The 10,837-nt window shown below is 39.1% G+C and overlaps 1 protein-coding gene across 3 annotated transcripts in view; it reads right to left on the minus strand.

Annotated features, from left to right (window-relative positions):
• satb2 (SATB homeobox 2) overlaps positions 1-9,998 on the minus strand; it is a 50,055-nt gene extending 40,057 nt beyond the window's left edge. For 2 of the 3 annotated variants that reach the window (XM_030125129.1, XM_030125127.1), the window contains exons 1-2: positions 9,229-9,998; positions 5-220 (exon numbers count right to left, since the gene is read on the minus strand). In XM_030125129.1, the coding sequence (XP_029980989.1) occupies positions 5-176 (172 nt within the window). In that variant the 5' untranslated portion in view covers positions 177-220; positions 9,229-9,998. The remainder of the gene's footprint in view (positions 1-4; positions 221-9,228) is intronic. The other variant, XM_030125128.1, reaches the window with a different exon arrangement.
• Between the last annotated feature and the right edge of the window lie 839 nt (positions 9,999-10,837).

The raw sequence follows: 10,837 nt of genomic DNA on the forward strand, positions 1-10,837 counted from the left end.
TTACCTCCCAGGGGTCTCTGTGGGGCTCCGTTGTGGCGTATACGGGGTCCTGTGGGGCTGCCGTTGAGCTCTAAGCGGCCCTTCTTCCCTGGTGGCGGGAGGCAGCTGAGATCTGGGCTGCTTCCCGGCCGCTCAGGACTGTCCTGCGTGATGGGACTCTCTCCTCCTCGGTCCATCCTCCTCCAGACCCCCAGAGGAGCTCCAGGCAGAGTGAACGAGTCTGGAAGAATCAGGGGCAAATAAAGAGGAGACAGGGATACAAGTTGTCACTGTCTGGATATTTTACATGAGGAATTTAACCATTAAGATTGATGATTCCCCTCCTATTGATTACAAATCCTGTGAAACCCCCAAACCAACCACCAACAACAGATTAATCCCACTTGGTATGGCCTGTGTAGCCAGAGCCTGATATATCTTATCCCTTTGTGCCACAGACCTCCACTGTTGTCCATAAAATATGAAAAACACATCAGTCAACCACAGTGTTGCACTGTATGTCATGTTCTTTCATAAGATGAACACACACCCACTGTAGTTAATTTAGTGTCAATCACAAATACTTCATTATCTGAGGCTGAAATAGTCACAGAGAAATGCTCTATTCACTACTGTTTGGGTAAAATGTATAAGGTGCTAGTGTTCAGAAAACTGTTTTTTTTTTTTTTTTTTAAGCTTCAGTATGTAAGAATTACATATGCTCGTGTATTTATGTGAGGTTTGTGGTGGAAGCAGCTCGTTTGTTGATGTTAGCTAACTGTTGCTAAGCTAATGATGCTCTTGGACGTCTAAATCTATGATACTGACCTGTACACTGATTTTTACATGGCAAACTGTGACATTTTTCCAGCAACAATTCTAGTGCTGGTCCTGCATTTGATTTCAGTGTCTCTCTTCTCCTCTTGTGGCAACAATAGGCCTATACAACAAAAGCTAACGTTACCTTAGAAATGTAGACGGCTAACGTCAACAAACAGCTCCACCACAAATTTAACGTAAGAATGCATGAAACTCCCATATTGAACCTTTAAATATTAGAATATAATAATAATTAAATAATAATAATAATAATAATAATAATAATAATAATAATAATAATAATAATATATAAATATATTTATCCTCAGTGAGAATGATTTAAAAGAAAAACAGTCTAATATTAATGTAGATTTGTTTCCTGCAAATATATTACAACAGCAAACATTTTATTTAAGTTGTAAAAATTGCAACTGGAGTGCAGAAAAGCAGAAATGTATCTGACAGAAGTAGCCTTTTATCAGCTTTGTGGTGAATGTATGTGGCAGTGGCAGTATTATGTCTGTGTATGGGATGTTTTTGTACACATATACATCATATCATGCATGGGAACAACCCCCAAACGTATCCACACACATACATCAGAGTGTGAGCCTCATGGGTTTATGTCCCTTGATAAGAGCCTCAGCCAAATGTCTAATATAGGGTAATGCCATTAGAAATGCTGCCAGAACAGAGAGGGGACACACGCCAAAGTATCAAAGAGCAGCCAGCTTGCTCAGGCCAAATGGACAGCTTTTATTTACATACAAGCCCCGGGATGATATCTGCCAACATGTGTGACCCTCAATGGAGAGAGAGAGAGAAAGACAGGGACAAGAAACAATCAGTGGAAAAATGGTGAGAGAAGAGAGCAAGCATGGGAGGATTTTATATTAGAGAATGGAAATCAAGTTAGTGACCAGATTTGCGAGTGGAATAACACAGAGGGTCTCTGCGCTAAGTGACATTGGCCAGCAATGCAGCAGAACAAATGAGGGAGAATCCATGGTTATTGTCTGAGTGTGGCATACTCCACAGCGCTTGATTAGAAACTGCACTCCACTCACTTTTAATATTTCTGCAGCATTTACTGCTCCAGCTGTCGTAACTGTGAACAAAAAGACAATGTTCTCCTAAAGTGCCGTGTCTTTGTCCTCCTCCTCCTCCTTCTCCTCCTCCTCCTCTCGCCTTCTTTCTCGCCTCTTCTCTACCTTCTATATTGACTCACATTCTTACACAACTGCACAGCTGAAAAACACCATCCACCACAAACAACGAAAAACAAACTCTCAATGTGAAAAGTATTAAGAGCTTGGGCAAAATTTCAAAATGAATAATAAATTAAAAACATTAGCTTTGGCGTGATTAAAAAATGTGGGAGGCAAAGAGGCCAAAAATGCAAGTGGCAGAGTTTAATAAAAGTGGCTTTAAAAACGAAAACAAGTTCAAAGAGCTACACTGGTAGCTATAATTCACAATGTGGGGCTGGCTGAGAAAAAGGGAGGCTTTGCAAATAAATCTAACCACTAACAATGTTATAGCTACAGTAAAGAACAACCGAATATAACATGACATAAAAGGAAATTCACTAGCTGCAGCTGACAGCAGTGACTGCATTCGCAGCCTGCTCCTCACTGTGATGATGCATGTAACTCTACATCTAAAAGTGACTACAGTTAGAAGGAAAACTAAGAATCAGAAGTGATTTAATATGAATTTTTCACCTCTCATTTGTAAATAATCCCATGTGGAATCTATCTGTCTATCTGACACGTCCTAACCTGCCGTAGCTTCCCTGCTACTGGTGATCCCTATCAGGACCTGGCTGTGCCGACATCTCACCATCTAACCTGGGGCACACAAATGCATTCATACACACTTTCCCAGCATCATCTAATCTTCTCAACACATCCTGCTTCAATTACATGTCATTTGGTATTTGATCCAAGAGATTGTGCTATGCATTTTTTTTAGGCAACCCTTGTTCATTTGGTTTCATCCTCAAGATAAGATGTCCCACATCAAGAACAACAAATGCTACCAGGTCAAGTAGTATCAGATAAAGCAGAATTTCCATTTATTCATGTATTCATTTTCTGAAATGTGTATCTGCATTGTATGAAGTTGTAAGTAATTCAGTTTGTCCTAAAAGAAAACTGATGCAACTACAACTGATATTAAGATTGTGTGGATTTCTTAAATTCTGGTTATAGCAGTAAAGTATTGTACCACAGAAATATGTATAACATATTGAATGTCTTATTCAATATTAACATAAAAGTCAAAACCTTGATTTACAACAGATATACTGTGTATGAGTAATCTATTCATAAATTAATTTATCCCTTTATTAATCACTGGGCACTAGATTACTATAATTCTTTCTCTACTTTCCTTTTTGTTTTCACATTTATTCTGTTTCATTGTTTCTTCTGCAACAACACCCAAAAATAGTACTAAATGTGAATATGTGAATAAAAACTGGGTGTTGGTCTGTGTGTCTGAATATCACAACAGCATAGAAAACATCCACAGTCACAGACTGATAAATGCTAATCTATTTTATGTAATTATTATGGGTATGTTGAGCAATAACCTTTTGTTCTAAAGAAGGTCTTAAAGAAAACGTGGGTACAGTTTGATAACTGTATGACGTATAAATCTCCTGTTCATGGCTGCCACTAAAGTAATGGATGTAGCAATGTGTATATCACTACCAAGATTGTTGTCAAATATCCTAAATCCATCTGAACTGCGCTGTTTGATAAGGTGTGTGATAGTTAAAGCTGTTAATAAAGAAGCGATAAGAGGAGATGTTACGTATCTGCTATGGAGACTAGCACCAAATGTGAAGTGTTTTTGATAAGGAAAAGTTCACGACACATTTCCCAGTTTATTGCTTCTCCAGGCAGCGGTTGTGAATCTTAGAGGAAGATTATAAAGCATTACTGGAGATTTGGTTTAAAGTTTTGTTAATTATTAAGATGACAATAATACGCCACATTATTTGACGTATTGTCTTTTTAATAAAAATCTATTAACATTAACTAAAGTTTCAAAAAAGGCTGCTGTGACCATGATATGCAAACAGAAAACTCTGCTCTGTTTGTCCCGCATTATGTTTGATACTGGGACAATTTTTTGGTTGTTTTGCTGATAAGCCACTATCAAATTCCACATTATTACATGTTCTAGACATAACAAATACATACTGAGGGCCAAAGACAAGATTGCAGAGCAAAAATGTAGACACACCCAAAGAAATAAAAGAGTAGGATACAACAACAAACACACCTATAAACAATATGTCCAGCTCAAAAGACATAAACACACACAAACAGAGGCTAACATGTAATTCAAAGCCAGTCTAAACTCTACAAATCAGACGGCTGACAAACACTGATTGGTAGTCCCATCCATTTGAAAGACATATGGTATAATGACTGGTGTAAAGAAGTGTTAAGTGGGAGCTGCAGCAGAAGAAAATTGGAACAGCCAATTGAAGCTGCTCAGCTTGTTTTAATTCTTTTTCTTCACCTTTTTATTTTACTTTTTCCTTCATCACTCCGATCAGGGCTTTTACATTGCATCGATTAAGGTCTTAAAAGCACTTAAAGTTCCACTTGGATATTTAAATACTTTAAATGACACAACACATGCAGAGTAAAAATGATCTCCAGTGGATGTAACAATCTGTTTTTAAGATGCAACGAAGAAGAAATGTTGCCTCCCGCCTCCCAATTTCATGCCACCTCACACACCCACACACACTACTTCATTGTAATCCCACAGTGATAAATTGTAGGCATACAGGAAAGAGAGAGCAGTAAACACTGTAGCTCTGAAAGTCACACACACACACTTTTGCTCTGAGATTTCAGATAGAAAGAAGACTAACAGTGAAAATTATGGATGAAAAGTTAAAGCACATGCAGCTCAACATCAGGATAAGATGAGACCAATGAGAGCAAAGTGTTAGCAAGAAAAGGAACTAACCTCTGACTGCAGGATCAAACCAAATGGCGCTGAAGAAGTTAAGTCAAACTTAAACTACATTGCCTCGGTGCCTTTTCTTTCTAACTGCCATTCCCGTATCTCTTTTACTGTTAAGATACGTGTCTGTTAATGAAAGGTTGTGCCTTTAACATGCAAACCAGACAGAGAGAAAATAACCTATGAGGGCATTATTAGCACTGATAGCAGGGGAGAGTGGGAGAGGCGTCACCTATAGGAAAATATCCAGAGATACGGCTGTCCTTCCCCTTCTAGATCCACTTTTATAGCAGGGCTATCAAGCTATTGGTTAATGCTTGGCTCTGCAGCACAGATAAAAGTAGGCAGAAGGAGGAGGGGGAGTGATATTAAAAGCCCTGCTGTCAAATACACGCACAAACTCAATGTACACATACGTGTATGCACAGGGAAAGACTGACTTGGTGCTTATATGAGGCTAAAATGCCTCTCTGAAACCCAACCACATGCACACACAAACTACCATCACAACTTAAATGTGCAAAATCAAGAGGAAGTACAAAAGTGTGATTGGCAAAATTTGTGTTTTAAAGTCTGAAAACAAAATGGGGAACAACATGAAACTTTTTATGTGGCTGTTTATGAGAAATGATTGCTGTTAGGGAAGGTTACATTATTGTGGAATTTGCCGTTTATGACCATCAGATGTGTTACTGAGAGAACATTGTGATGTGGGAAGAGTTGGTGTAAGGGGAAGAGAGACCTTTATAGCAAACACACACACTTTTCTGCTGCTCTGGAGAGAGTCCACAGGCTAAAACACACTCTCACATTGAAGAAAATAACTGGGGCGAGGGGGCGAGACGGAGGCCTTCTGGCAAACATATTTGGATTTCTCGTAAACATCTTATTTGATAATACTGGATGAAACGTTAACAGTGAGCATTTATGGCCTCACCCTTCCAGCTAGGGTATGCACACACGTGCTCATCCATAGTCACACACACAGTTGCACACAGACAGACACTCAGCCACACAAACCACAGCCAACACGCTACACAGACTCTCTGCTTTAACACTTCCAGGGACCACACACTGACTCAGATACAGTCATACACAGAGGAGACAAATACGACCATGAGGAGCGAACATGCATAGATGGGTGGGGGGTCAACAAAATGATAGCGACATGTTGCAATATGCAGTAGCCCACTATGCATTGTTGATTCAAAATGAATTACATCATATGCTAGTTAAATAGTTGTGATATTTTGGTCACCAGTGCGTGCTGTTGTGAGGTTACTTGCACAATGCAACTTGTCAGACATTTAAAGACCTGATGTTATTGAAGAAAAGTGGCAACAAAGTTAAACTTCACAGTAACGTTACTCAAAAAGGTCCAGACACACTTGCACATACGTGCATATACTGATGCCAAACCCATCCACCACAGCTCACACCAACCTCACCAGAATGGGAATAACTGTGGGAAAGACAGAAGAAGCAGGAAAAACAGTGAAGACAGGTCTCAGCATCCATTCAAGGGAGTTTTCTCAGTTATGGGCTGCATGGAACATGAGTTTGTCATCAGCAATCATCATAAGCCACAGGGTGTCCGATGAAATTATGCACAAAGCTGAAAAGGTGACATAGTGATGTGTGTGAGGCAGAGTGAGGACAGCAGCAGTGACGCCTGAAGCCAAAGGAGCATCATTAGTGAAGCTCTTCTCTGCCCACAGAGCCTCTCTACTATCTAATCTGCAGTTTAATAGCATGGACACACCCATAATATGTGTGATCAGATAACTGGGTTTGTGCACAACAGCAAAAGGAAAAAGAAAAGTTACTGAAATAGAGTAGTCACATTAGATTGTCTGATTAATTTCTTCAATTAATTGTAATTGGAAAACATTCTGTTAGGTCTGTGGTGATGTTAACTACAAAATAATTTATTTTAATAAGAAACAATAACTTATTACAAATAAATGAAGTAAAATATAAGTAAAAACTACTAAAAAATGACAGTGTGAAGTTAAAACGGGCATATATAATGTGCATGAACATTGCAGATCATAAATAATTTGCGCATCACCATCAGTGCTCCAAATCTTCTCTTCTCTGCGTTTTGTGGCAAACAGAAAAAAAAAAAAAAAAAATCACACACAACTTAAGACAGCTCAGATAAATCCAAAGTAAATATGAGTTCCCACTATTTTTGACGGCAAACTCTTGACACACCAATCCCTTTCACGTACCGATAAGTCTGCTTCTAAAACATCTGAGGAAAGTTTAAACAGACAGGCCAGAAACCTGGAGCGGTTGCTGAAAGTCTCCCATCATACCAACTGAAACGAATTCATTTTCCCTCGCGGCTACCTCCAAAAAATCCACTTTTTTTTTTTTTTTTTTTTTTTTTTTTTTTGTCTAAATGTGGAGGTCATGGACTGAGAGAGGAAAAAATGTTTGAACTTGACGTCGGTGTTGGATGATAATGCGCCATGGTGCTGTCAATGTCGGAAAAAGCCAGTTAATGTAATTAATTCTACTTTTAATTCTACAAATAAATTACTAATTTAACTTGACTAATTCGCTTTCCTCTTGGATTAAAATTTTGCATTCTGAATTATCCAAATTCTCCATCCTTACTTCACCTGCTCAGGTGTGGAAACCCATGAAAAGTGACATTTCTTTAAAGGAAGTTGGCAATTCACACGTGTTAAAATTTTATGACAAAACACTGTAAAAAGGCTGTGTGAATTCCTGGTGGTTTGGTAAAGAGGAGGAAACTGAGTCAGCCTGCTGTTTTAAAAGGTCAGAGAGGACGCAAATCTCCAGTTTGAGGTTAAAGCTGCTGTCAGTGTCCCTGCGCCTGTATTTAAAAAATGCAAAAGCCAAAGTTCTGCCTGTCTGAGTTTTCTGACGCTTACGTTTGTTTGACGCGTAAAAGACTTAAAAATGTTTACCAGCAACTGAGAATTAATTGGACATTTGCTTGAGGATGTAGCTTTCATTTCTTGGCATTCTTTGCTTTTATTTTTAGTGGAGGACAAACAATTGCTCTTGACATGACGGTCTGCAGAAGGCCTGTTTCTCATTTGTTGCCAAACGCATTTGGCTTCGGTTTCTTTTGATTACACAGAGCAGACCAGAGGCCTTTGTGTCCCAGACTTCTCCACAGTGATCCCTGATCAGACCTGAGCTTTGTTATGTCCGCATATTTCATATTTACTGTTAAAAATGAACATAATTCCCATCCATTTCTGAGTTGAACGTATTGGTCTCAGCCTGTGGTGCGTTTACTGTCCCGCGTGTCACTGAGATTAAAAGGCCGAAAACACTTGGACGCAATTCTTCACCTTTGTGTTCACTTTATGTGTTTTATTCAACACAAGAAATGATGTCGAGTGGAAATACAATTCGCATCTGTGTAAAGACTTACTATTATTTTAAGTGTGTGTGTGCGTGTGTGTGTGTGTGTTAATCTGTAACAACAGTAATGATCTGTGGGAAAAAAGTTAAAAAGTTACAAAGATGACAGAAATGCCGTGACGCATTTTAAGACGATTTCTGGAAATAAGATTTAGTGGAAATGTTTTTAAAGTCAGAGGTGTTTCAACGTACACACACACACACACAGACACGCACGCACACACACACACGCACACACATACACATCCACCAACACAAACACACACTCACGCATATATTTGCGTGGAGTGAATTCGATAATGTCACGAAACAATGACATTTTGCCTCAGGTTGCAACTTTTCTGTCAAAGTTTCTTTGAAAAAAATAATAAATAAATAAATAAATAAATAAATAAATAAAAATAAAAAACAAAAATAAAAAAACAAAACAAAACACTAAACAGCTTAGTAAAGTCGCAATACTGTTTTTATTTTATCATGGTTTGGCTGAGAAATTATGAAACATGTGTAATGTTTAAATCACTGAGATAAACAAGTTATTATTTGCAAAAAAATGTAACCAATAATATAATAAATACTATAATAAATTTCACCGCAAGACACAGTGACTTAATTATTTAAAGGAAAATAAAGATTAATATGCCTTCTTTCATAAAATCTTTAACAAATAATTATCATTATAGATATTAATGTAGTGATTATCATTGTTCTAACTTTTAATTGATGACACATAAGGTGGAAACAACAACAATATAATAATAATAATAATAATAATAATAATAATAATAATAATAATAATAATAATAATAATAATTTACAGGCAACTTAATTAAATTACAATGACTTTGGCTCCAAGTTAGAATTACTTTGAATACTGTCAGTGTCAGTCATCAATTTATCATTTTTATTATCTCTCCTCTATATTCACTTAATGCTGATTTATAGGCTCCTTCCATCGTCCCTGGTGGGCAGATGTGCAGGCTCCGTGCAGTCACAGCTCCTGTGGGCTGCGTGTCTGTAACTACTCACTGTTTACGGCGTGTCTGTAGCGCTGCTGGCCGCTGAGGAGGCTCTGTCCATTGATCAGGAGTATTGAATCCAGGGCTGGGCTTCGGTTCGGCTCCTGGACACACACTGATCACGCTGGTACCGAACCTGGACTCGAACCGGACCGGGGATCCACCGAGAAAAAAAGTTAGTGGCACTTGGGGAGGGGAGGGGGACGCCGACAGCGCGCAAAGCAGCGGACTGAGTGGAGTGGAGTGGAGAGGTGGACGGACAGCAGAGGTGGACGTACGATGCGCGTCTGTGGGGAAGTAGTGGAAGGAGAGAGTGGGAGAGAGTAAGAGAGAGAGAGAGAGAGTGGGTGAGAGGGAGGGAGGATGAGAGAGAGACTGTCCACTCAGTAGTGGTTTGTCCAACAGCCGGTGGGACCCCTCTGTCACTGGAACCTAGAACCGGAGCGCGCACACAAACTTGACTTTTTACTCACAATTTTGCCTCTTTTTTTTTTTTTTTTTGCCTTCCTTTTACGTTTTTCTCGCCTGTTCGCTCAAAGTCTGTCTTCCCCTAAACATATGGCTTCATCCTCGGAAGAATGAAAAGCGCAAAAATAACCCGGCATAGTCGGAAAGACGCTCGGCACGAAATAAAACCAACAACACAGGAGACAACAAAGCCCAAACCTGATGCGAAAAGCGGACGCCGGTGTCTGGGTTTCAGTATTAGCTGGATTGATCGGCGCAAATGAGCGGTTTTTAATCAGACTGTGTCACTTTCAATCTTTCCTGTGCCAACGGGCGCACTGACTGATAGAGGGAGGAGAGAAGGGAGGAGAGACAAAGAGAGGAGGAAGGGAGGGAGTAGGGGGGCGTTAGAAAACTAATATGACACATGAAAGCATTTGGGGGCCGGATCTCTTATGGAATATATAAAATGATAGAAAAATGCCCATTAGAACTTTTTTAGGTGAAAATGAATTGGAAAAATCTACTCTAGGTGCAGCCACATAGAAGAATGCGCACCTTAAACATCTTAAAAAAGTCTTTTCCGATGCTTTTTTGACGTTATAAGTTGTGCGTAAAGACTGAAATCGTGCGTAACTATCTAAGACCTTGACATTAGGAAGCAGAATGCTGTTTTGTTACTTTCCCATGATTAGAACATTTCTGCCTCACACAGCACTACCTTATCTGGCTGCTATCAGCACCGGAGCTTCCCTCTAATAGTTTCACACATGTTAGTATCATCCCCGAGATAATCCGTCCAAGTTGAAGTCCATGCACTGATACATGTTAATCAGTAGCCTAATAATAAGTCAAGGATGGACTCTTTTTTTTTTTTCTTTCTCCCTCGCCCTCGTTGGGTCACTACAACAGCAGTGCACGGCTTCGTGGGGTCCCAGTTAATAATAAACCTGTGACTTGATAGACAGATGTCACTGCATTGTGTCTCACAGATAAGGAAGCCAGCAAGGGTCAAATGACTGTAAAACTGGATGACACTAACACTGAGTCTAAAAACAAATGAGTTGAATATTTTGGAGTCATGCAACAAGGTCAGACGTTATTTATTTTAAACTGCGTTGACATGTAAGCAATTGTATATTTTCAAATCATTATATCACTAGTAATTTTTT

Source organism: Sphaeramia orbicularis, chromosome 21 (genome assembly GCF_902148855.1).
Source record: "Sphaeramia orbicularis chromosome 21, fSphaOr1.1, whole genome shotgun sequence".
Classification (NCBI taxonomy): Eukaryota; Metazoa; Chordata; class Actinopteri; order Kurtiformes; family Apogonidae; genus Sphaeramia; species Sphaeramia orbicularis.